The following is a 27,739-nucleotide window of genomic DNA, read 5'->3' as shown; positions in this document are numbered from 1 at the left end:
GTTTTCTCCAGTTTGCATCTAGACATGCTTTTGTAAATCTACGAAGGCAACTGAACAGCTTAGGAAACTTGGTCTATATGGGAAAAGATATTGTATATCAATCTAACAGAATAGAGAAGTCTACATTATAAGATTTTTTCATACAAAGGTAAAAGGACGTCACATTTAGACAATGATTAATAATGCAACTGGTACACTTTACATAAAGAAAAGAATAGAATAAGAATGTGTAGATCACAAACTGCTGAATTAGAGTGGACTGCAGAGAAGTAAGTGATCCTCAGTATTTTCACATTATGCAAATTTCCCTGTATGGATCTTGCCATTTTTTGAAATCAGAACTTATCATTAGTCCTGCTTGACATGGTGATAAAGTCTGAGAACCTGGAAGATTTCTGAGGGTGGGGTTTTTTTTGTATTCTTTCTCCAGTTCTTCTATTTTAAAAAATAATTTAAAAGAAGCAACCTAAGTAGCTTCAGCACTGACAAGAAAATTTCACATGTAGATTTTCCTAGCCTCTTACATGTTAACGCTAATTCCTTACATGGTCTTCAAAACAAAATGATCATGTACAGGTAACCATGGACCTGTACATCTTCTACTGCTGCATCTTTGATGCTCAGAAAATCGTGTCTGTCAGCTTATGGTCATTACTCATGCCAGTTAGAGTATTTTCTAAATACTTTCATTTGCATAGAAAAGATGTATTACAAAACAACAAAAATACTGGTCATCTCTGACTCCAAACATGCTCCACTGTTTACTGCATCCTAAGGAACTTTCTCAAAAAGTTAGTTATGAATTCTTTAGTTACTATCTCACACATCCATCCTTTAATCCTTAGTCTTTCATCACTTAATGTCAAAAGATTTAGAAGGTTAGAAAGATTAACATTGACAGTTGTTTTGGTTTGTTAGGAGATTATCCTGATACAGGATTTAAATTTTATGTTATTAAAATCAGCTGAGATAATGTTGCTCTTTTCATCTCCTTGTTGAAATGTTTTTCCTATATGTAATGATGTCTGGGCCAATTCAAGATGCTTGTAAAGCAGCAAAATTGTAAGAAATACCTTGATCAATACTGATTTCTAGAAAAGTCCCTGGCTCGAGCACACTGAAACTGTGCTTGTCAGCAGTGCAGTATCTATGTGAGCAACATAGTTTGAAAGATATAAGTAATGTCTTTTCTGTTTTGTCACTTTGGGTGAAAAAAATTGTAAGACAGATGAGGTAAAAACTGAGGTCCAGTGACAATTACAATTATTTCTGAATGCTTAACGTCATATGTCTTCTCTCAGAATCCATCTGGGGAGTGCTTGGTAGAGCATCACGTGTAGATAATGTCTTTTCATATAGAACTGTGGTTCTACAAGAAGACCTCAGTTTAGCTTTGACAAATTGGGCATGTCATCCCTTTGAGCAACTTATTGCTAGATCTTCTGCTAATTAAAAGTGACAGAAATTACATCCTCAAGGTGCTAAGACTACTGTGGCTTAGTATCTTAATAAAGATTTTTATAATTTTTCTATATTCTGTACTTTTCTGCAGTCATCATTCAGACAAGTTAAAAAATACATTGACAAGAGATAAAGTTTACCTCAATTCTCTCTATAGGATCAAAATATATGGTGCCTTTTTAACTTGCTTTAGAAAAGTTGTAGCTGGTATCAGTAAGGGTCTTACATGGAATTATAAATATCCCTCTGAAAAATACTACTCCTGTTTCTAATGCCTAAATCAGGCATTCATTTATGACTACAAGCACTAAAAAAAAAAAATTATCTGCTGGCATGGTACTGTTGTAATGTTTCTTGTGATTGGAAGTATATAGGGGACCTGAAGAAGCTATAAAGGTTTCTTGTTTATAACAGAAACTCTTTGGTTCTTCTTGTTCTGTGTATTCCCATTCTTTGTCCATCTTTCTTTTTTCTCACTCTAGGATTGTAGCAGGGAAAGCTAATGCAGCAAAGGGTATCACTTCCCCTTTCATAGCTTCTCTTGCAGAACCTTTTTTTAACAGTGAAGTGAAATAACAACCATTTTGGAAATTGCTGTCAGAGGAGTGGGAGGTGGGGGTGGAATGTTAATGTGTAAGTACCTCTATCCCTCAGAGTATTTTAGGAAGTGGTGTACGTCTGGGAAGAGGAAACATTCTAAAACATCTTTCTTGTCTCCCAGTCAACATATTTCAGTGAATATACCTTTGAACTTCATTGTTGAGAGTGGCAAAACAACCTGTCTTTTAGTGAGGAATAATGAAGAGTCTCTAGAATGGCAGTAGCCTGATCATGAGGCAGCTGTGTCAGAACAAGAAATGTACTAGGAGAGAATGCTTGTCTGTGTGAAATGTGGTAACAGAAAAGTGGAGAGACATCACAGAGAAACATCACACATCAAATGTATAACTTGCAAGTGTGCTCTGACTCTAGCCCTTAGGTAGAGAGGGAGATAATGGGAATGCTTCCAGGCAAGTTTTAAGATTCAGCGATGAAGAGAGGAGAGGCAAGAGAGGCTTCAGCATGCAATGTGGAGCTCAGGAATAGCCAAAAATATGTGCTCAAATCTATGAGCAAGAGAGGAGAGGAAAAAAAGAATGCATGAATATGTGGGAAAGACTGAATATATAATAATTATAGAGGGAGAAAACTCATCTCTCTCTGGGCAACTGTTAGTGTAACGCTGAATGACCTCTATGGATGGTTGCTTCAGCACATATAAGAGCTATGATGGGACTGGCCCTAAGCCAGGTGAGCACAGATGCTTCTATGTGTTTTTCTGCACTCTCTGTCACCAGGGACAAGAGAGGGTAAACTCAATATGCAGGAGCTGGAGGTCGTAATCTTGCTGTGACTTTTGGGCCCACTTTTGGTGACTCCACTTCTCACTTCTTAAGAAACAGCTCCCTATTGGAAGGCAGTTATGGATCCTAATATTTATGTAATCTCCTCATGCAATGATACAAATGTAGTATCAGTCTGATTTTCTGATTGTCCTGTGGCTTTATGATACAACATATCCTTGACATACCCCCCCTTTTTCTTTTAAGTTTATATAGTGAAAGTACAGATATATATTATTGTAGGTAATATCCCACCTATACACCTTTAGGTACTGTTCACAGCTATAACAAACTAAAACTAAGAAGTATGGATTTCTTTTTTGAAGAATCAAACTTGTTTATAATAATTTTGCACCTTGTGAAATTATTTATATCCATGAAAAGTGAATAGTAGGCACAATCATGATAGTATGACTGTTTACACCCACTTTCTCTCCTTTACGCAAATTTAAATGAGAACACAAGGTACAAGACATTTGGGATCTAGACCTAGATTGTATTACCTAACTAGGAAAAAATAGTTTTCATTTTTCTGAATTTTTTCTTTTACTTAATAGGTTTGTCTAAGCTGATGGAGGCCAGTGAATCAGTTGCTAAACTCTCTCAGGAGTTGGCCATTAAGGAGAAGGAACTGGCTTTAGCATCTATTAAGGCAGATAAAGTAAGTACTTGAGTGTTTAAATAGTAAAAGGCAGTGGATAGCACCAGAATATATAGTGGGGTAAAGTGCCGTTGCAGAATCTTCTCATAATTTGTACAAGCCAAAAAATGTGCATCATGGTCTAAAATGAGGTTTCGCTCCTCTCTCTGTAGCATCTTGATTCAGCATTTGCTTCTGAAAGTGAAGCGCTTTAAGACTGCAATGGAGGTTGAGTGCCTTCCTTGTTCTCCTCGCAATCCCTACCCACTCCTATAAGCATCAGGTTTCATTTTTTGTTTCATGGTTTGATTGACGTTTATTAAACTTGGGTTTATATGTGCACTTATTTGCAGATAAGTTAACATGATAACGTGACGTTACTATTTCAAAATTGCTTAGAAAAAAGTTCATCGCAGTTCAGTTTCGTATTTTGTCTTTTACATTAACAAGGTGTCCATGTGTTCATGAGATTGGTGGTCTGGTAGAAATCTAGTTTCCAAAATGACTGTCTGGAAAGATATGTTAGGGAATGTCTTAATATAGGCATTGTTTTCTGGAAGATACCATAATGCTATTATGGTGCATATTTAATATGCACTGGAGAGCAAAGTTTTGGCCAGTGACTGCCTGCATTCTTAAAGGCCTTTAATCTCATAAGAGAGAGAATTATGGCAGAAAGGGATGAAATTACACTTCTCACATTTCAGGAGTATGACAGATAGGCTGATAGAGTTCACTTTGTTCAATATTTATATTTGATATACATTTTGAAATAGCTCTCTGGCAAGCATTCACATAGCCTCTTAGTTGTCAACTTTTTCAATAGGGCACTACTTATGAGTCATCAGAAGTGGAAGATGTATGGACAAATAATAAAAGAACAGACACTTATTTAAACTACATGTAATATTGCTCATATTCTGTATATTTCTTTCTTTCCATTAGTGCTGAGCCCTATAGAAATCAGAATTGGATTTGGGGGAAAAAAAAAGCAAACGAGAGATTTGGGGATTTTATTTGTCTTTTTTTTTTTCTCTCAGTTTTTGAGAGCATTGTTTATGTTCTTGTAAATGCTTACAGAGTGCCAGTCTTGACCGTATACCTGATACTGGTCAAAAAACATTCTGACACCAATTGGATGTCACACATGCACAAGAGAATTAAAAATACACGTACTGAGGAACCAGACACAAATGGATAACTTCATTCAGCGAATTCACATGGGGCTGTTCTTTGAATAGACTAATTAAGTGTGAGTCTTAGACTAGAGGAGTAAAAGAGAGGCTGACCATTGGTGCAAATGGTTTGCCATGTTCCATTAGTTATATTAGCTACACTATTTTTATTTTTATCTGCAGAATTGTAATGGAAAAAAAGCAAATACTTATTGTATTGAAAACGCATAGATTCAAATAGGATATAAATCCATCATAGGATAAAAAAAAAAGGTCTTCTATCCATTATAAAAATAATTCAATTTTTACTGTCCAAGTCCTCATATGATATTTCTTTGTGGGGATTCTGCAAATTGTATTAATTTTTTATTCCATAGTTATATAATGCCATATATAGTTAGGGTTAGCTTTATATTTTCTGTATAATTGCTTTACATATCTGTTTTCTTTTGTGTCTGATGACTTAATCACTAGTTCCATCATTTTGATTTATACATTTTACATATTTATTACCAATTCCAGGTACTAGCAGAAGTCACAGAAAGTGCCGAAGCTGCAGCTAAAGTAAAAAATGAAGTCCAAGGTGTGAAAGATAAAGCACAAAAAATTGTAGATGAAATCGATTTAGAAAAAGTGAAAGCAGAGACTAAACTGGAGGCAGCTAAACCAGCATTAGAAGAAGCAGAAGCTGCACTGAATGTGAATAAAATTCTTACATTTTGATTAGTTTAGCACTATTTGAGTCACCTGTGAGAGAAAGGCTAGAGCCACCAACATGCAGTTGTCACTTGATTTTGACTGCTATCACCAGCTGTTCACAATTAGTGGTCATGTCTTGGATGAATATTTATGGAGCTCACTTTTTGCCTTAAACACATAGAGATTTTTTTATAGTATTTGTTCTTCCACCCTAATACTTGATGATCATGAAGGTGCAAATCTTTCCAAAAATTATCAGGTATTCTAAAGGCATATGTATTCTGAATTCAAGAGAATACTTGTGCTGAAAGAATGTTTTTTCTTCATACTTAGCTAGTTGTGTCTTTCTTTTAAGACAAATAAAAGTCTGTCTTTTCCTTCACCAAAAAAATGTTTAAATTGGAGAGAAACAGGAAACCAAGGGGATTCAGGGTGATCAGAATCAGGGTTAAGAAATTTGAAGGCATTGCTGTGCTACTTAATTTCATTATTCTACTCTGAACAATTAAAAAGTAAAGAACTCTGGAATCAGAAACAATGATGTATTATATTTTTAAGGCCTTCTGTTCCAGTTACCAGAATTTATGTGACAAAAAATATGGAGTGGAAAAAGCCAGAAAAGGAGCATTGTTTGCTCTTACACTGACATTTAGATAATGAGATAAACGAAACTTCAAAAAATGGTCACAAAAATCACTTATAAAATGTGTGGACTCATACATTATCCTGTGGTTTCTATAATGTGTCTGTACTTCTTCTAGACAGGTAGTTGCATGCATGTATTTTGTAGACACAATATGTTAGTTTTGAAGTTTGCAATCACTTATTATTTTTGTATTCATTATTGAAGAAAGCAAAGTGTCAGTGATATTACTGGAAAACAAAGTAAAAAAGTGGTATCTCATATCTATAATAACTTAAAAGCCAACAAAAATAACCAAATCCATCTCAGAATAAATGGTGACACTTAACCCTTAAAAATCTAAATTACTATTTTACCAAGGAAACTGCTTTTAATTAAGTCCTGTGCAATTTTACAATACACTTCAGTCACTTAGACTGACAAGTTAAGTTAATGCTGCTGTTCCATGTATATAAATTTGATTTTTGAGTGATATCTTTAGCATTGGAAAAATATTCTTGTCTAATATATATTCATTAAGATTATTGAAGTTTCATGAACTATGGAATTTATTAAAGTAATCCCAGTTACTTGCTTTCTTTGTATGTATTTAGTACAAAATTCCCTCAGAGAAAAGTATGACAAACAAACATTAAAATCAAGATACTGAATGGGAAAATAGAATAATGGTATTGATGCAGGATTCTGTTACATTTTTCTTCAAATAGACCATCAAACCAGTGGATATTGCTACTGTTAGAAAACTTGCAAAACCTCCTCACCTAATTATGAGAATCATGGACTGTTGTCTTCTACTATTCCAAAAGCAAGTAGATCCAGTTACCATGGATCCAGAAAAGCCTTGCTGCAAGCCATCGTGGGGAGAATCATTAAAAGTAAGTAGAGTTTTCAAACGGTGTTTCTTGAATATCAGAAATAGCAAGTGCATATCAGAGAATTCATGATGCTTTTTACTCAAAACAGGACAGAATTTTGTAAAAAGGCAAACACATGGTTTTAAGGTAAGTATAGTATATAAATGGAGTTTATTTGGTAGCAAGTAGTAGGTGAATTGCTTACAGACTTTTGCAGTAGGAGCTTTAGATTTTCCTTGTCCTGTTCCTGGCATATGACCTGGTGGCAAATAAATAAATAAATAAATAAATAAATCATACCAATCACGCTAACCATACATGAGATAAGGGTGTTCTGGAAAACCCCTCTTTCTCTTTGGGAACTTGTAGGTTCACATTTAAACAGTCTTTTCTGATCCTCCCAGGCTCCTTGATTGTTTGAAAGATTATTTGACTAACAGATAGTAGCTTTTCCCATTCTGCATTTCAATATTCCTGGCCCAAATTCCTTGGTCAGACAGCCATCTCTTCCTTCTGGACTTCGATCTTCTCTCAGGATATTCTTTTATTTCCATGTCTTCTGCTGCCATTCTTTAATTTCTGTCCTACCTCTATTAGTGTATTAATTTGCCAATATTATTGCCTTCATGCAAATGAAGAAAAATACATGCTTTTTATTTAAGCTTTTCCAGCAATTAAGAAATCTTCAAAACTTCTTATTTTTCATTGACATAATGAAATAGGATAAGCAGTTATTCTATAAGTTGCCTTTAACATGTTAAACATTTATTGGAAAAAAGTTAAACCCAATTATTTCCCTTTCCAGAAGAATTTTGATCACATTTCACAAATGCATGAGCATTTTTTTTGCATTCTTTAGATAAGTTACAAATATATGTCTGAGGCTTTAACTTCAAATTTTTTTATGAAATGCTGCTTCTTAAATGCTCTTTAAATGGCAGCACAGGAATATGGAAGATGGAAAGTACATCAATAACTGTCAAGCCTAGTTACTGGAGTGTAACCGCTTAAAACTAAAATAATTGAAGGCATGTGGGAGGAGTTGCAACTGACTAGCACACTTTTTAACTATATGAATTATCTCTTTTTACAGAAGAATTTTAGGAACACTTTTTTAACATACTCATCTATGAACGAGCTTTTGAATGTAAAAGGTGTAAATAGCTTATAAATATCCTGTGTTGTTTTTTGCAGCTTATGAGTGGCCCATTCTTGCAGAGTCTACAGCAGTTTCCTAAGGATTCAATCAATGAAGAGACAGTAGAATTACTCCAGCCTTACTTTAACATGGAAGACTATACACTGGAGTATGGTAAAAAGGTGTGTGGTAATGTGGCAGGACTCCTGTCTTGGACACAAGCCATGTCAATATTTTATGCTGTTAACAGAGAAGTCTTACCTCTTAAGGTAATACATCATCTCTTGCTTTGTGTTTGTTTTCCATGTAATTTAATTTCATTTACTTTAATAGTATTGGGATTTAAAAAATATATTTAGATAACTTTATTCAGACATAATTGCCTGTAGACTGTAGTGGCTAAGGATGATAAGAGCAGAAAAACCCCATATCCTTTTCTTGATTCTAGACAGAACACAGAACAAAAAATTAGCCTAGATTAAATTTATGTGCTCTGGTTTACTGTGTACAGTGAAAGGTGTTTTCAGTCTTTGTTTTTATTATGTTATAATTACTTTATAATTGTTTTTAAAAAGTTATACCAGGATCTTCATTGCTTTTCTGAAGAGTCCTGCAAACAGAGGTTTGCAGCTATTTTACCTTCTTTGCTTTCATACGATAACTTAGAGGGAGTAAAGGGCTGATATCTTGCGCAAATATGGGCATTCTGAAGAGATTCAGGGCTCACATCAATAAAGGAGTTATGTTGCAATAGTGGCAGCCAAACTCAGTAAAACATTTTTAGGAGTCATTTTTACATTAGTGTGGGTGTTCTTTTTGATGTTTGTGAACATCTGAATAAAACCAACTTTATCAGCAGTAAAAACCATACAGAAACTCAAAGGCAGTGCTTCTTGCTTTTTGGATTCTAAACCAAGTATTTAAACCCTACATGTAACACAGTTTACAAAAAAAAAAAAAAAAGTAGTAGAAGGGGAAAGCATTTGAATGGTGATTCCACATCTTTTCATACTTTTTGCCACTGGTAGTAATGTTATTTACAAAAGTAAAAGTAATGCAGGTGGATGATTAAAAGAAGTTATTTAATGAATTTCCTGTGTTCTGCATTAATATCAGTTTAGGGGCAATGGGAAGATTCACTGGTTTAGGACCATGGTTTTCTAGTGGGTAAAAGCTATATTGTTAGCTGATAAAGGACCAGTCTCCTGTTGTTATGATTGTTGATCACTACAGAATGTACCAATAAAAAAGAAATAATAAAGCATATAATCAAGCAAGAAGATTGATTGTTCCTCTAGGCTAATCAGTATGTACAGATCAGAAACCTTACTTCCTTAACCAGCTTCTTTAAATGTAAATTTTTAAAAAAGAAATAGAGTTAACAATACGTAGTAGGAACCTTGAGTACTACATTGTTATGTAACAAAAAAATACTATCTGCAGTATATATGTGACACAGTTTTCAGACAATATTTTTAATATTTCTATAAATATTAATATAAAATGTATTTCGATGTATTATTGTCTCATGATTACCAGCTTAGCAGGCTTAAAATAATTCATTGAAGTATATTCAAATCTTGCGTGATTATTGTTTTAATATTTCTTCTCTTTGCAGGCTAACTTGGCAAAACAGGAGGGCCGCCTGAAAATAGCTAATGCAGAATTAGCAAAGGCTCAGGAGGCATTAGGTGAAAAGCAAGCTGAACTGGATAAAGTGCAGGCAAAGTTTGATGCAGCGATGACGGAGAAAATGGTGAGATAGAAGGATTGTAGTATTATGAAAAATGCTTGCATACAATACTGTTATGTAATTGGGATTTGATACAAACACGCGTTTAGGGCCTGCTACCTTGAATGACATGGATGAGGTTCAGGTGTAAAAATAAGAGATTTAAATCTATGTTCTCTCATATTTCCTTCTTTCTGTGAATAGGAACATGTTAGACAATAGATACACTTAGTGTTCTCAAGAATGAGTTTTAAACAAATAAAATAGTCATAATTAATATAAGAGGATGAAAACATATATAAAATAACTTTAAATTTTTGCTTTCTACTATTAAATTATGTAGGACATTTTTTCAATTTTAGGACTTACTGAATGATGCAGAAACATGCAGAAGAAAGATGCAAGCAGCCTCTGTGCTTATAGATGGACTGAGTGAAGAGAAAGTTAGGTGGACTCAGCAAAGTAAAGAATGTAAATCTCAGATTAACAGGTATCAAATTCATCAGGGAAAAAAATGCCAACAAAATACATGTAAAAACTGAAGAGCTAGTAAGCTGTTTAGTAGCTGTAATAGTTGTACTTCATTTTCCTCCTGGAAATCTTAGTATAGTTACACAATTATGTGAACTATCCTGGAATTTGAATTTTCCTCCCATAAGTGAATACCTGAGTGCTAAGGGCTTGTATTTCAGTTCAGAACAATACCTCCAATTTTGGAATTTATTTCCAAAGGGATTCTTTCTAGTGCAGTTATGTGCCTGTAGTACAGCTGCCTCTCCTGTCACCCTAGCACTGCACCTCGATCCAATGTTACTGGGGAAGTGAAATTTTCAGATAGGTGGGAGGTAGGGATGATCTAAGGCTGACACTGAGAAGGAAAAAGGAAGACTTCATAGCCTAATGCTGGATAGGAAAAGAAGCATCCCTTTTCATACTAGTTACGGCATATTTGAATAAAAGGAGGCCTAGAGACCAGACAATAACCCTTGTCATATACTCTGTGTGTTGAAACACATGGGACAGTAGGCCTATTCTGAGAAACTTGGAAACTTGGGAGTTCCTATTGTGATGCTGTCCAAATGACAAAATGTTGAGCAGCCTAGGAGCCAGAGGTAGATCCTGGCTGTCTAGAAAACAGGAAACCTGTCAAAATGGTTGCTAAAGGTAAAGAGCCTGAAAGTTTAGGCTCAGCTTCTGTGGAATGCTTCTGTTTCCATAAATTTCCTATGGGGAAATTGGGCATTTCTGGTGAGGTCTGCTCATTCCAAGAGAATTAAGTTTGTAGCTTTTGATAAATATTGCTTTGCAGATGTATTTTTAAGAGATAAACCAAATTCTTGCTTCAGTTATGAAAGAAAGAATAGTTGTCATCAGGGCTTTATTACTTTGTAGGGGTGAAGATAATGTTTTCATACGATACTACTCAAGTTTTGCCACAAAAACATTTTGGAAAAACAAAGAAACTATTTGTTGTTCTCAAAGAGCAACAGTTCTCTCCTTAAAATGTCCTCAGAACAGAAATCTTCTTATGTTTCAAAAGCTGGTTGTCTAAAAGAATATAAATTGAAATTGTACGTCACCTTTTGATTATTATTTTGTTCCTTTTCTAGACTTGTGGGAGATGTACTGCTCTGCACAGGTTTTCTTTCATACTGTGGACCTTTTAATCAAAATTTCAGGAAGCTTTTGATTAAAGATTTATGGGAAGCAGAGATGAGAGCCCATAAAATCCCCTTTTCTGAAAATCTGAACCTGATTTCTATGTTGGTAGATCTGCCAACAGTAAGTTCTTGATGCTTGGTGGGTTTCATTTTAATTTCAATTAACATATTCTGTGACTGTTAGCAAGCATTATGCTTGCTTAGAACAGAACTATAATCCCTAATATTGCTGTGCAGTATAGTTCTGTGGTTTCCAAATGTTCTTGGAAATATCTACTAACCATCTGAGTACTGAGCAATGTTTAGAAAGATAAACAAGTTATATATTATAAACAAGTGACATATACAATTAGACAATTGCCAGAAAGATAGTCCACTTTCAAGAAAGATAGTGCACTTTCAAGTATCTTATTTTGAGAACCCATCACCACAGCTATAGATCACATATCTACTAAAACACTGCGTTTCGTTGTTAGCTTTTGGTTCTGTCAATATTATTTGGGTTTGGTTTCAAAAATAAATTTTATATCAAAGAGAACATTTAAAAAAAACCATATCAAGTCTTTTCATTCAATGTGAATGTATGAGAAATCAGAGGACAATGCCAGAATCTTCAAGTTTCCTTCAGTAAATATTAATCCCCCAAAGCTCTCTCAGCCTGTTTTTTTCTTAATTGATCCCAATGTTTAATTTGGCTGTCAAGCTGCCTTTTGACTTTCTTACACTTTATAAATATATTTTTTATCAGTCTATATAGTTAAAGACATCCATAAAATAAACTCCTGGAAATATTTTTCCATCTGCATTCATCATTTTTCAGCAGGTTCAGATATGCATCCCCTTTGGCTTGATGTCCCCATTATTTCTTAGAACAATAGTAACTGAAGGTTAATTCCAGTGAGATTTTATTCCAAACTACTTTTTTTTTTTTCCCTTTCTTTAGATTAGTGAGTGGAATCTTCAAGGACTGCCTGGAGACGATCTCTCAATTCAGAATGGTATCATTGTCACTAAGGCAACTAGATACCCGCTTTTGGTAGACCCACAAACTCAAGGAAAATCATGGATTAAAAAGAAAGAACAGGATAATGAATTACAGGTGAACAGTGTTTTAAAGGAATAATGTGCTGTATTATATTCCTTCAAACATTATTGCTTTAGGGTGTGTCTGTATTTGAGTCAGTGTAACTCTCATATACACATTGAGATAACCTTAACTTGTATGGAGACTGACAATGATGTAGAGGCATCAGCAGGCAACTTGACCAGAGCTGTAAATCCCATTCAAGGACTTGGAAAAGATTGTATTTTAAGTAAATACTGGTATGAAATCTAGCAAGGAGTATGAAAGAGAAGGACATAGCCTCATGTTCAATATTGGTATATCCCCTATACAGAGGGCAAAGTGGTGAAAAGTATAACAAAAGAGTATAATAGGAAATTATTAAATTAGAATAAATTGGGCAACTATTAGTAAGATTACAGACAAAGGCAGGATAACTTATAGCTTTGAAAATGTAGGCAAAGTACTTGAACTGATGCGGTCCAGAATTTAGAACCTGAGGTGGAATTCATATACGAAGTTATTGCTATAAAAGCAAATTGAGGACAACCCGTTAAAACCAAATCCAAGACAAATTTGTGCATCCTAATGTTACTGCAGTTTTAATAGCTCTTTTATAGCTTCAGGCAATAGGGTTAAATGTCTGCTCATAATATAATACAAAGATGTTCACGTGTCACCTGTAGCCTGCATCACAAATGAATTTTTCACAAATGAAGTAGCATGGGAAAAGGAGCCTGCATTTTAAAACCCTTAACCTGAATGTTGCAAAATCTCATATGTCCTCCTGAATCTCAATAAATTTTCAAGGGTTTAGGATCTCTAGATTTTGAAGATTTTAAGTCTTGGAAGTAAAGTGGATGTGAAGTTCTTGCTTAGCATTTTATCATTAATAAAGCAAACTGTCAGAACCACAGAAAAGTTGAGGTTGGAAGGGATCTCTGAAGATCATCTAGTCCAGCCTCCCTGCTCAGAGCAGGATCTTCTAAAGCAGGTTGCCCAGGACTGTGTCCAGTCGGGTTTTGAATACCTCCAAGGATGGAGACTTCAGCACCTCTCTGGGCAACCTGTTTTAGTGTTCAACCACCCTCACAATAAAGTTTTGCGTTTTTTTCTTACATTTAAATGGCATTACCTATATTACAATTTGTGCCCATTACATCTTGTCCTGTTACTGTGTGTCACTAAGAGGTGTCTGTCTCCCTGTTCTTCATTCATACCCACTAGGTATTTATATACATAGGTAAATACCCTTGTGAGCCTTCTTGAGGCTAAATAATACCAGCTCTCTCAGCCTTCGTCATATGTCAAGTGCTCCAATCCCTTAATAATCTTAGTGGTCCTTTGCTGGACTCACTTCAGTGTCTCTCTTATACTGGGGAGCCCAGAACTAGACAGAGGACTCCAGATATGTGTCTCCAGTATGGAGCAGAGGGGAAGGATTGTCTTCATCAATCTGCTGGTAATGTTTTTCCTAATGCAGCCCAGAATGCTGTTGACCTTTGCTGCAAAGGCAGATTGCTGGCTAATGCTGAACTTGTCCACCAGGACATTTCAGTAGAATGGCCCTATTTCATACCTGCAGAGAAAATCTTGAAAATAATATGAGAACTTTCTGAAAATCAAAATCTAGGAAGCAATACAAAAGGAGTGTTTTATTTACTTTGTTTTTTTAATGGTTTCATATATTATGAATCCCATTTCATGATATTTCAAAGATCTGAGTTCATAATATTGTAACAATTCATTTGTTAGACTGAATTCAGGTTTCCAGAAAGAATTTCTCAAGGTTTCAAAGCTAAAATTAGAAAAGCTAGTCCTCAGGACATAGAATAGAATATTAAAAGAAGTTAGGTGTCTCTGATTTCAAAAATATATGTAACATCTTCAATTCCCAATAATCTGTACCATTTTTATTTGGTACATCATTATTCTCATAATGAAATTTTGTGGATTCCATTACAGCCAATCTTTTAATTCACCTTTTTATTGTACTTTTCATTGTATACACAGGAAGTATTTCTGCATAAATTGCTGCATGGTCAATGTTTATTACTTTCTTTAAAATGCAACTAACAAAAACAATGAAAAAATGTTCATAATTTCATAGTTAGATCTGTGGTTTTCATATAAGACTTTGCAGAAATGTTTTTATCCTTATATCAATTTATAATTTATGTTTTGAGGTAACGACTTTGAATGACAAGTATTTCCGTACACACTTAGAAGATAGTCTTTCACTAGGACGATCACTCGTGATTGAAGATATAGGTGAAGAGTTGGATCCAGTCCTTGATAATATATTAGAAAAGAATTTCATGAAATCTGGAACTTCTTTTAAGGTTAGTAATCAAACAAAAGACCTGGAATAAGTAGTTGGCTTTGTGATGAATGATATTTTACCCTTTTATTCCAAACCTCTGCTGAATCAGGTAAACTTTGTATTCAGTAGGGTAATGTGAAGAATCAAACTGAACTAATAAAATATAGGAGACAGAGCCTCAACTGAGTAGTAAGTTCATGAGACTAAAATTTGAGTTTAACTGCTGAAGTTACTACTGAAGATTCAAAACTGGAACCAGTTATGTCTATTCTATTGAATGCTTACAATACTTTCTATTGATTTTTCAAGCAATTTCATGTTACACCTTTTAACAGGATTAATGGAATTGAAAAAGTCTCTCTCTCTTCCTAGTGTGGAGCACTGATTATGGCAACTGCAGAATCTTTACTCTGGAATAGAGCTGTTTTCTGATGGAACAAGCGAAAAAGCACAAAGTTTTAATAATATTAAGTATATTCCCAACCTTGAAAAAACATGAGTCTTTCTGACCTTCATTGGATAAAGAAATCACTCCCAAATTTTAAAAGCAACCTCCCTTCAAACATCCTGCAATAAAATGACTGCACATGCTGTATAATTCCACATGTATTTTTCTCAAATAATCTTAATTAACTGGCTGGGATATGAGAGAAATGGTAGACCAGATTATTAATGATAATGAAAATAAAATGATTGCTATTTTTGTGAACTCATTTTACTTTGAGTGTCAGAGCAAACAATATGCTTAAGGGAGTGGCTTGGTCCTACTCTTTCTTAAGCCAGGTATTTGAAATGGCCTTGGAGGGTCATACACAGTGATCAGATTTCCTTGTGCACATGCAGCTTTCAAGTTAGACAGCTGATTTGGAGTATCTTAACTTCTGTAAAAATTTCTGTCAAAAACTCTGAATGAATTTATAGTATATAAATTTATAGTATGTAAATTTATATTCTTTATGATCTGCTTACTCTTAATAAATAGAGAACTAATTTCCAATAATTAATGTTCCATTGTTGGATCAAATAATTTTTTTTCCCTGAATACAAGAGAACAATGATTTCTCCAAAGGTCAGTAGTTTATATCGTTTTCATCTTAGATGTGATTAGAAGCACAAAACCTAAGTCAAATGCTTCTGAAGCCATTAATTAGAACCCACAGTGGAAGTAATCCCTGTATTTACCTGGAGGGAAATGCTACTTTTATAATGTACCCTAACTGCTACCTTTGGTCATCAGTTGTTATTTTCATGACAAATTTGAATTGTGAAATAAATGTCCTCTCTTTGGCATTTCAAATAATGTATTTTTTTTTATGGTCAATATTATTGAGTCAAATAAAATTCATTTTCCTCTGCTTAATACTATTCTAACTTACCCCACAGGTGAAAGTTGGCGATAAGGAAGTAGATGTTCTGAGTTCATTTAGACTGTACATTACTACAAAGCTACCCAATCCTGCTTTTACGCCTGAAATTAATGCAAAAACATCAATTATTGATTTTACTGTTACAATGAAAGGACTTGAGAATCAGTTACTAAGAAGAGTAATTCTTACTGAAAAACAGGTAACCTAACAGTACACACAAACTATAGTGATGCTTACACTTTTTTTTTTATTTAACTGTTTTCAGGATGTAGCAAAAAAGAAATGTTCAAATGGAAAAAAGACATCAGCCATTTCCTAAAATTTTATTCAGATTCAGTATAGAAATTTCCAAATAACAAAAATACACCTTGAGGATCTTCCACATATGACTGTCAGTATGACAGAAAAATTAAGTACAAGCATTTGGCATTAATAAGTTACTGAATAAGGTACTGAATAAACACTGCTTTTTTAAAAAAAAAAAAAAAAAAAGATGTTATAAAAACACATTTTAGATGCCTGAAAATGTAAAAATGTGTATTTTGTGACTGGATTCAACTTTTCACCCATATCTTCAGTCATATTTCATGAACTTGAAAAAACAGCAAATAAATTTTAAGTATGACTTCTAGTTACAGTCCCTAAAGTGTCATGCCATTTTCTTGTTTTTTAATAATAGGAACTAGAGGCAGAACGGATTAAACTTATGGAAGATGTAACTTTCAATAAGAGGAAGATGAAAGAACTGGAAGACAATCTTCTGTACAAATTAAGTGCAACCAGAGGTTCTGTATCAAAGGATTAAGCAGATTAGGCAGATTAAGCTGATTCACATTAGAACCTTTCCATACAGAAATTGATTTATCCATCCAAGATATAGTAAGAGAACATCCAATGGTAGAAATTTGAAGTATGGTGATTTACAGGAGTATGAGGGATTTGGTACTGTAGCATGCCACTATATACAACCCTAGACACTAAATATTTTTAACACCTAAACAAGTTTTATGAAAGAAATCAATTTCTTGAGAGCTTTCTGCCCCTCCAATGAGATAAGGTATCTGATCATGGGCAAATCCTTAACCCATTCAAAATGCAAAGTAAAATGGGCTAGCTTAAATGGTGTTGAAAGTCTTTTGCAGTATATTAGGAGCCTGTACATGATCAATTACTATCTCTCTGGTGGAAAAAAAAAGATGATAACTTCCAGAAAATCAATCAGTAAGTACTTGAGATACATGAATACTGTTGTGCGACCGTTGTCTTTAGGACCCTAAGTCTTTCTGACCTTGAGTGTACCAATCAACAGACTTTAAAATAATTGTACTGTGTATGAATCCATATGTTATGTGCATAAGAAAGCTGACTTCTCTAGTACATGCTGCAAAGCTGTTGGTATAGATACATTCATGTTGACATAGGTTGAATCCATTTGTCTATCATGCTGAATATAAAAATAATTTTTAGTAATACATATCCTGTTTGGTCTCCATTTTAAAAGTTTTCTGCGGTTCAGTAAATCATTTCCATGTTATAAATAATTCCTGTAATTTGGCTTTTTGATTTTTACATACATGAAGTGAAAAAATTGTTACTAAAATGTCCTAAACATCCAATATTTGACTTTTTAGGTTCACTAGTAGATGATGAATCCTTGATTGGTGTTCTGCAAACAACAAAGCAAACAGCTGCTGAAGTAGCTGAAAAGTTGTCTGTGGCAGCAGAAACTGAGGTGAAGATCAACACTGCTCGGGAGGAATATCGACCTGCTGCTACACGTGGAAGCATTCTTTATTTTCTTCTTACAGAAATGAGCATGGTCAATAATATGTATCAAACTTCACTGGCTCAGTTCTTGAAGTTATTTGATCAATCCATGGCCAAGTAGGAAGACACAGATTTTTCTACTATTTAGATATTTGTCTTTCCAAAGTATTTGCTGCTGTTAACATGCTTTCTTTGTGCTTTTTTTTCATGACTCAGATCTAAGAAATCTCCTTTACCTCAGAAAAGAATCTCAAATATTATTGAGTATCTTACCTTTGAAATTCACTCATATTCTATTAGAGGCTTGCATGAAAACCACAAATTCCTCTTTACACTCCTCCTGACATTAAAAATTGATCTTGAGAGAGGACACGTGAAAAACAGAGAGTTCCAGGTACTCATTAGAGGTACGTTTAAAAAAATTATGTTATATATAAAGCTAATTTCAACTTTTTAAACTTTTATACCATTTCAAAGTGTGATTTTTTGGCTGCGTGGTTTCTACCAATAGTTCCGTGGGAGCTGCCTCTGTCCTTACCCCTGCTGTGGTCCAGTGAAGTTAGATGCAGTTCCCCATCTCAGTTCTATTGCTGCCATTTACCCAGGCTGTGTTCTATCCTGAGATCAAGATGATAGTTCTGCTTGTCTCCATCAATTGGTTTAATAATTGTATATTTTTGTATTATGTTTGTATCTTATTTTTATAAATTAGGTGACTTCTTGCTCCTTTGCTTCTCAGCTTTGATGGAGCTGAATGAAGCTATCTTCTAAGTTGCCAGAACAGCTCCATATAAATTCCAGCAGGTGCTACAGTCTTTTTATCAGTTTCAGCTTAAGTTTTCTCTGACTTTTGCCAACCAGTTAACACTGACTTTCAGAGAACATAATGTGTTTCTGTGGCCAAATTGGCCAGGTCTGCTTCCTCTGTGCTCTGTGAATTTGTGCCTCTGCTGAAAAATGTGATCAGGATTGCTTATGCCGAGGTCTGTCTAAAACCTGTTTGAATTTTACAGTGTTCAAATGAATCTTGCAAAGGTCTAATGTCAAAATAGTGAACCTATATTTGAAGATCAATATCTGCCTTTAATGAACAAAATGGATAGGAAACAAGACAAAATTCACTTTCTGTTTTGCTTTCCAGTTTGTCATAATGGTTTTATCCTTTGAGAATGGTATCCAGCTACCAATTTACCACTGATGTCAGGCAGGGCATGCTTGGATATGCTTTCAAAATGAAAATGTCTGCTTTAGTAAAGCATTAGACATGGAACCATATTTCTTGGCTTCTCAGCTCATGGATTCTTGTTTTGCCAGAGGAAAATATACCTTGGGTATGTGAAACAGAAAGTGGTCACTTACCCATTTTTAACTAATGAGAAATCTGTAATAAAGTACAGGAGTACTTTTAGCAATTTTCATGTAGATATGATTGCAGTTTCCTGCCTAGCTTTACCACAGGTGATTTAATAGTGAGAAATTCTTCTGGTGTATAAAATGACACCAAGGTAACAATAGATTTTCTATAATTATTCACATGATATTAAATAAAATTGGAAAGTGGGCAGATGCCTACCCAAATTGTCCTGGATTCTTAGGTATCTTCTGCAATGAATTAATTGTTCAATTTTCCTCTTTGGTTGAGCAGTTCTTGGTGTGAAATGAATGCCATGTTACCAAACATCATCGGGCAGCTGAAGAAAGGATTTCTTTGAAAAATAAATCTCTCTTCCTCTTCTTTCCATGTCTTTTCCAGGAGAGCTTTCATGGCTTATCATCAGCAATATTATCAGGGGATGTCTCAGTGAAATAAGCATTGCTATTTGAAATGAAAAAGTCTCTAGAACTCATTATTCAGCTAATCTCAGGAGATTATCAACTCTAAATCTTTCCTTCTGCTAAAGTACATAAATTTAATTTCATTCTATTTACTGTATTCCAGTAAAGCCAAACACTAGGCCTTTCCTGAATATTTTAATGCTATAGCTTAAATGTAACCTTAAGTCAGCGAAACAGAGAAAGCAGGTTCCCAAATTATAGGAAAATATCCTCCCATGATGGTGGCATAGAATTTTTATTAAAACTTTAGAAAGAAATAAAATCCAAAAGATAGGAGAAAATCTAAGGATTTAATTGACGATTTTGTAGGTATCTTGACACTTAGGTAGGTTGTAGCCTTTACCTGTAGAAAGTGAGGGACTGGCACAAATGAAGAATTTGATCTCCTCTAGCAGAAAATATATTTTACTAAGAAGCTCCATAAATATTAGAGAGCATGTTAAAGAGGAATTACAAAACATCTTTCCCTTTGTTGACTTAAATAGAAGACAGAAATATTGCCAAGCATGCTATTTTGTGGACAATTAATTAATGGTTACATCTTAAAATTAAGAAAAGTATTTTTGGCTAAAGTGATTGTGATTCTCTCACAGAATTCAATAATTTGCAAAAATATTCCTGTTGGCCTAATGTATTAAATTTGCGAAAGATGCGATTCTTTAACAGGGTATCATTTTGTAATAAAAATGCTAATAACAGATTACAGATTTATGTAACCACTTTTTGTTATCCTCTCTTTGATTTCGATTATTTCAGTTTGCAGAAACTAAGAAGAAGTTCTGGGATCCATAAATGGATCCCAGGCAGTTATTTCAATCTTTGTATCACAGTGCCAAAGACATAAGAGGATGCTTTAAGGAAACTTTAACAGGTAGTTACAGGAAATACAGGAAAATCAGTATTTGCACCTCAGATTTTATGAAGCAGCCCTTTCTTTCTGTGAGGTTACTGAAGCTTGTCATCCATGGTGTAAAGGGAAGAAGAAAAAGTGCAACAGTAGGAAAACTTAGTAATAAAAGCAAATGAAATATCTTTATGTTTTTGCATTACAGAAATAATTTGCATTTGTACATAGGAACTTCACATTCTTGAACAAGAGTTTGCCCCTTAATTGGCCCTTCAGTAGTTCATGAAAACTTTGAAATCATATATTAATGATATCTAATTCTGTTTCTTGATTATATCTAAGTGTATCCATGTGTGGAGGAAAGCATTGCACAAATTTTTCTAGATACTGGAACTTTTCACATATGCCTGTGAATGACAAAATGAAAACTGATAAAATGAAAGAATTTTTTAGGCATTGCATATTTAACTTATTCACATAACAAATGGCTAACCACAAGAACTTAGCAGGATTTATCAATTATTAGGTATGTATATTAATAGCAAGAATATCAAGTATTACAATGAGAAACATATTGTTTACACTTTTGTAATTCTCATTCTTCATTTAATAAGTTTGCCTCAAAAAAATTAAGGTTTAAAATTTCCCCCAAAGCAAAAACTTCCCTAAGAACTGTTTACTGCTCACTTATTGAAACTTTTACTTTTTTTTAATGTTAATTGTTCCCATTGGCATACTAACGTCCAGATTCAGCAAGGTGATTCTTGTGGTTATACTTAAAGATATTCAGTTAGCTAGGAAAATATTTAGTCTTTCTGGATCATGTGTTTATTCTTTTAAAAGAAGCAGAGCTGCTGTTTCCTGAAAATCATCACTGATATAAATATAAATAAAATTCTTGCACCCTGGAAGTCTGCAGGAAAACATATCAAAGAATCAAATCTTTCCCTGTAAAGTCTATAATGTAAGCAGAAGAGACTTCAGGAAAATAAGAATTTCTTGCACCATAGCATTTGCAGTACCATAAACTCTTTTCTATAATGTGTCAGAATTTTAAAGTAAGCCTTAGTTCTTTAGCTGCTACAAAAATACTATATATAATGTCTTCCCAACAAATTATAAAATAACAAAATTTGTGCTTTATTTAAGAAATTAAATATTCTAATCTCCTTTTCACTCCAATGATAAGTTTTTCTTCTGTTCTTGCTTTCATAATTCATTTTCTCTACAATCACATTCATGAAGAATTTGAGGATGAGGTGGGTGCAGAATAAGAAAAAAGGTCTCTATGTTAAAACCTCTTGATATTCTATGGAATAATTAGACACAGCTTGTAAAAGTATTAATATATTAATTGAAATGGAACTACATCTATATTTATGTATGTAGGCTTTGGTAAGCATGTATGTGTAATTGGAAAGTATTGAAATAATTATAGCTCATATATATAGACTGTATATACACACACATACATGCTTACATACATATAGGTGCTTAAAAATAATAGTTATTATTCCAAGGTGATTTTTCAGTCTGTGTGTAACAAGTTGGTGAAATTCATTATACCAGTGACCTAAATGAATAATTTATCTTAGTTCTGGAGACCACTGGAACAACACCCTCTAGTTTTCCCAAGAAGTGGCATTAATTAATTTGTGGAAGACTGGGGAAGAGGCAGCTACAACAAGAAGAAAATTATGATAAAAAGTTAAAAGCTAGTCTGTTTAAAATGGGATTGCAGTCTTATCCCAGAGGTGTTCCTTTGTATTTCCTCTTCAATTGCATATCAGAGGATGTGAAATGTGTATTATCTACTGGCTATCTGGCCTTATATATGCTATTTAAAATGAATTGTGCTTGTTAGGCTGGTCTAGGATTGATTGATTCCGTCAGTCCAGAGTTTGTTTCTTCTTTTGTTGTGTTTGGGTTTTTTCCCAACGATCCCAGGAGATTACTTTGCTAACATGTGTAATGTTCTTTAGATATTATAACTATGCATTTCATTAGAGAAGAGGTAGAGGTTTGCAGTTGAGAAAAAAGACTTTCTTTTCAATTTCTTGTCTTTTTAGGAATAGTAGGATAAAATATAGACTATCTAAGAGAAGGTCTTCAGAGGAATACTTTATCTTTCAGATAAATATAAAATTATTTTTACTGTATTATCAGCACAGATTAAAAGATATTATAAAAAAATTTCCCATATTTCAGTTGTAATCATTATCATTGTATAAACTTATAACTACAAACTCTATGGAGCACATGATCTAAGATGAGAGGCTGAGAGAACTGGGCTTGTTCATCTTGGCAAACAGAAGACTTAGGGGAGACCCAATAGTAGCCTTCCAACACCTATGAGGCCATTAAGAAGACAGCCTGGATCTTCACAGTGGTGCACAGTAGGAAGATGAGAGACAACAGAAATAAACTGAAAAAAAGAGGTTCAGAGTGAATGTAAGGGAAACTTTTTTTCATTATGAGGACAGACAAACATTAGAACACATTGTCTAGAAAGGTTGTACCATTTCCACCCTTGGAGATTTTCAAGACCAGACAGGATAAAGACCTGATTTTATCCTATAGCAGACCCTGCTTTGAGCAGGTTGGACTAGAGACCTCCTGAGGTCCCTTCCAGATTAAATTATCCTATGATCTTATGAAATAAGTGATAAGTACACAAGAGTGCAATTAGTACCCCAGTGAAAATTACATGGGCCAGAAAACATAATTTAAAAAGAAATATCAAATATATCTTGACCCCTGGAATGCCGTGTGTATTTCATCAGAATGTTTTTATGTATAGGAGGTGCAGCATTGGATCTACAGGCTTGCCCACCCAAACCATTCCGCTGGATTCTTGACATGATGTGGCTAAACCTAGTGGAATTGAGCAAACTTCCACAGTTTGCAGAAATTTTGAATCAGGTGATATCTACTAATTATCTTTTTAATGTTAATAACCAGTTTCACAATCATAATTGTGCTCCCATATTTTACATTTGGAATGCACAAGAGATGTAGTTAGGAACAAGGCCAGAGAAAATACAGAATAAAGGCATAGAAATGAACAGTTAGGTAGCATGAATAGCAGTATATTTATTTGCTCTAAATTTTTTTAATCTGCTTTATTGTATTTTGTATTATAGTCATTGAGGTAGAAGGAGAAGAGAACAGGAGCAAACTAGTAAAAAAGGGAGTCAATGAAAGGGGCAGAAATAAGGAGAAAGGATAAAATAGTAGAGGTATCAAAAAGGTTCAGAAAGTTAATCTATGAGTGTCAGATTTTAAGTTACAATGTTTTATGTCTGAGTCTGATAGATTTTTACAAGTAAATTGTTTGCTGCTTGTTTTTAAATACACATTTCCATTCCAAGGTTAACATGTTATTCAGATATGATGAGCTAGCTATAACAGTACTATTTATTTTATTGAGACATACATGAACTTATACGCACATAAGCTTGTGACATGTTTATCAGTTATTTTCTTTACTGTGGTAAATTTATCTTTTTTTTAGTGTAGTTAAAACATTCCCCAAGCATTTCTTTTTCTGTGCATTCTAAGCACTCCTTGTTAATCAGACTGATAGCCAGGACACTAAGTTCTTCGTGCTGTTACAGCATTGGTCAGCCAAGTCCATTTAGTGATGGCATTTAGTGCCCTGAAGGGTAGCAGAGATTTTATCTAAATGGTGTACCTGGAAGTGGTCTTGGCTGTTTCCCAACACTGTATAAAGGGAAGATATGGACACATACCAGCCCATTTCCTCCAGGTTTTGGTTTCTGGAGGTATCAAAACAGGGTATTGAGTTTCAAGAAAGTTGGAGGAATTCTAGTTAGGTCTTCACTGTGCATTGTTAGGGCACCAGAACCCAAAATGCATGCCACTGCACACTTGCTAACATTATTTAAATTTAGCCATGGGGTTATGAATTATGTATTTTCCTTTTAATTTGTAGATTGTAATGGTTCTGTTATAGGACTTTTCTAGAATTGGTACAAACAAAATTTTAGACTCCAACATATTTGGGCAACCATGTTACCTGAAAAGGCCTCTTTTTTTTAACTAATCTTTTAGCACTAAATTAAAATTGCCATAAATTTACAAGTTGAAAAGTGACAATTAGGTGATTTTAGTAAGAGAGATGGGATCTGGGAGGGTGCCAACTAGGACATCAATAAAAAATGCAAATATGGAAATAACACCTTTTAAATACTTATTTGCATCCATTAGATATGATGTTCTATTTGGCTCATCACATTAAATACAACTGTATCATTATCCATTTAGGTACAAACAAAATTATTTAAAGTAAGAAAAAAAAAGTTTGAAAATGGTATGCTCAGTTCTCAAGATGTTCCTGTGTTTTTCTTTTTTTCTTGCCAGTTACAAATTTTTTTCTCCTCTAAAATTTAAGTCCTCCAGTCCCAGATGCCTAACTTAATTTAATAAAGACATATTCCTCTTTAAACATTTAGATGACCCTGTTCCTTTTCACACCTACTACTTCCAGCTGTGGTTGAGTGAGAGATGGTACAAAGAAATATGTAATGAAAGCTTAATGATTTTACTGAGTCAACTAAAGTCCCTTTAGCTCAGTAACCTATCTCTGGCTGCGGCCTAGCTTTAAGAAGGTACCTCCTCTGCATACTCTCCTAGCATGTGCTCAGGTTGATGTCAGTTAATGTAGAACTGAGCTATTTGCTTATAAAGTTGTTGGGTTTTTTTTCATCAGACTTGGGTTATGGTTCAGAAACTGACATTTGGTGTTTATGAATCTCTCTGAATGAGTTCCATTGTAGGAAATATGTGGTTGGAAGAGGTCCCTGTATGTTCATTTCTCATTCCTTTCCCAGTCCATTCTTGATGTAGGTTGTTCTGAAACTACTTCTATTTGAAACCAAGTCAGTCAACTGGACAGGGCTCCTTGGTTTATAATAGGCATATGGAACAGATTGGTATCAGTGTGTTCCTTGTTCTCTTCCCAGTGATCTGAGAATGTTGCGGTAGTTGACTCTTCTCAGTCACTGCATTAAAGGCTCAACTGCATAGCAATATTCACTATGTTCTGTCCACCAGCATCCTTCGTCCTATTAGATCATGGGTTCTAAGAGGTGCCTAGATAATGATCATATTTGTGGTCAAATTTATTCTTTCTCAAGTCAAAAGCTTACTAGAGTCTGTTATTTTTAATTTGTGATTCTTTGGCTAACTGGACTGTACTTGGACAGATTTTTCTGTTCCTCTTAGTACTTTGTGATCAGAAGGAATAAATTAATCATGGTATGTTCCTTTTGTTGTATAGAATGCTTCTGCTAATTACTCTTTTTTCTTAAGTAGCTGCATGTCTTTGGGAGTGGAATCCATGGATAACTGATTAGCTTAAGAGTCTGCATCTTAATACTAAAATTTCTATTTGTAGGTTCTTAATAGCAATTTGCATGACGTATATCTTAAATGCTATAGACTCTTAATGTTACACGTAATATATCCCAATATAATAACAAACTGTCATTAAAATACATTTACAAATATAAATATATTTATATGTGTGTTAATGTTATAAATTTAGATAGCCTGTAATGAAAAAGGATGGAAAAGTTGGTTTGATAAAGATGCTCCTGAGGATGAAATTATACCTGATGGATATAATGATTCACTTGATACCTTTCGCAAGCTTTTACTCATCAGGTGAGCATCTTCAGAAATTTGAGAAATAACATATATGGCTGCATCACATGTCTCAGTCTATCGATATGCTATTATCATAATAGCATAATTTTAATTTCTGGGAGACATGAAATACAATTTAATTCACTCACATGAAATATGATTTAATTCACTCACTTCAGAGCTATCCTCTGAAGAGTCTAAAAAAGTTATTATTTCTAGAAAATATTTTTTTATAGTTTTGCTTTTGTGTCATGACAAATGGAAACACAATCACATTGCAGCCTTCTCCAAAAAGCCACTGAAAAAGTGGAATCATTCAGGTACTTTTCAAAATGATTTCTTTTTCATTTCTTTTAAAATGAACTATTTTAAATAACTTTAAGTAATTAAAAAAAAAAAGTGAAAAGGTAAAACAGGTATTCAAAGGCCCCATGTGAAAAGTGTGCTACAAATGATTTTATTGCATCAGCTAAGATCTCTGTGGCACGGCGTGGGATAGAATGGATTTCCCCAAAGCAGCATTCAGCTGCTTTATGCATGAGATAATATCTTCCTATGTTCGTTGTATAATTTCCAAGTGCTGCAATAAATAAATCAGAGACGCTACAAAAAACCAACATTAATTACTAGACCATGATTTGTCTTTGGAGCAGATTCAATCTGTGCAGTAAAAAAGGCCAGAATCTGATGGAAGAAGTACTATATTGTTATATGCTATACACCTCGAAGGGGGAAGGGAACATCTGAGTCCTAAGCCTTTAGATAATTGTCATGGTTTAACCCCAGCCAGCAACTAAGCACCACGCAGCCACTCACTCACTCCCCCCCGCCCGGTGGGATGAGGGAGAAAATCAGGAAAAAGAAGTAAAACTCATGGGTTGAGATAAGAACGGTTTAATAGAACAGAAAAGAAGAAACTAATAATGATAATGATAACACTAATAAAATGACAACAGCAATAATGAAAGGATTGGAATGTACAAATGATGCGCAGCGCAATTGCTCACCACCCACCGACTGACACCCCGCTAGTCCCCGAGCAGCTATTCCCCGCCCCCCCTTCCCAGTTCCTATACTAGATGGGACGTCCCATGGTATGGAATACACTGTTGGCCAGTTTGGATCAACTGCCCTGGCTGTGTCCTGTGCCAACTTCTTGTGCCCCTCCAGCTTTCTCGCTGGCTGGGCATGAGAAGCTGAAAAATCCTTGACTTTAGTCTGAACACTACTGAGCAACAACTGAAAACATCAGTGTTATCAACATTCTTCGCATACTGAACTCAAAACATAGCACTGTACCAGTTACTAGGAAGACAGTTAACTGTATCCCAGCTGAAACCAGGACAATAATAAACCTATAAATTGAAGTTTTGCAAAGTCATATCTCTTATCCAAAAGTAGTTGTTCTGGTTGTTTTTGTCCATCTGAAAATAAAGACTTATCCCCAACACGAATGCAATCCAGTGCAGAAGAGTTGAGTC

The 27,739-nt window shown here is 34.4% G+C and overlaps 1 protein-coding gene across 1 annotated transcript in view; it reads left to right on the top strand.

Annotated features, from left to right (window-relative positions):
- The window catches only part of DNAH8 (dynein axonemal heavy chain 8), a 148,147-nt gene that overhangs the window by 98,529 nt on the left and 21,879 nt on the right, over window positions 1-27,739 (top strand). Inside the window, exons 64-78 of the mRNA XM_075042037.1 lie at window positions 3,401-3,504; window positions 5,181-5,357; window positions 6,708-6,875; window positions 8,049-8,261; window positions 9,611-9,748; window positions 10,087-10,214; window positions 11,335-11,506; window positions 12,329-12,484; window positions 14,635-14,790; window positions 16,155-16,337; window positions 16,818-16,923; window positions 17,770-18,022; window positions 18,122-18,312; window positions 23,389-23,510; window positions 26,158-26,276. Of these exons, the coding sequence (XP_074898138.1) occupies window positions 3,401-3,504; window positions 5,181-5,357; window positions 6,708-6,875; window positions 8,049-8,261; window positions 9,611-9,748; window positions 10,087-10,214; window positions 11,335-11,506; window positions 12,329-12,484; window positions 14,635-14,790; window positions 16,155-16,337; window positions 16,818-16,923; window positions 17,770-18,022; window positions 18,122-18,312; window positions 23,389-23,510; window positions 26,158-26,276 (2,386 nt within the window). The remainder of the gene's footprint in view (window positions 1-3,400; window positions 3,505-5,180; window positions 5,358-6,707; window positions 6,876-8,048; window positions 8,262-9,610; window positions 9,749-10,086; window positions 10,215-11,334; window positions 11,507-12,328; window positions 12,485-14,634; window positions 14,791-16,154; window positions 16,338-16,817; window positions 16,924-17,769; window positions 18,023-18,121; window positions 18,313-23,388; window positions 23,511-26,157; window positions 26,277-27,739) is intronic.

This window comes from Buteo buteo, chromosome 12 (genome assembly GCF_964188355.1).
Source record: "Buteo buteo chromosome 12, bButBut1.hap1.1, whole genome shotgun sequence".
NCBI classification, from domain to species: Eukaryota; Metazoa; Chordata; class Aves; order Accipitriformes; family Accipitridae; genus Buteo; species Buteo buteo.
The sequence above is the reverse complement of the archived record's forward strand: the minus strand, read 5'-3'. Positions and strand labels throughout refer to the sequence as shown.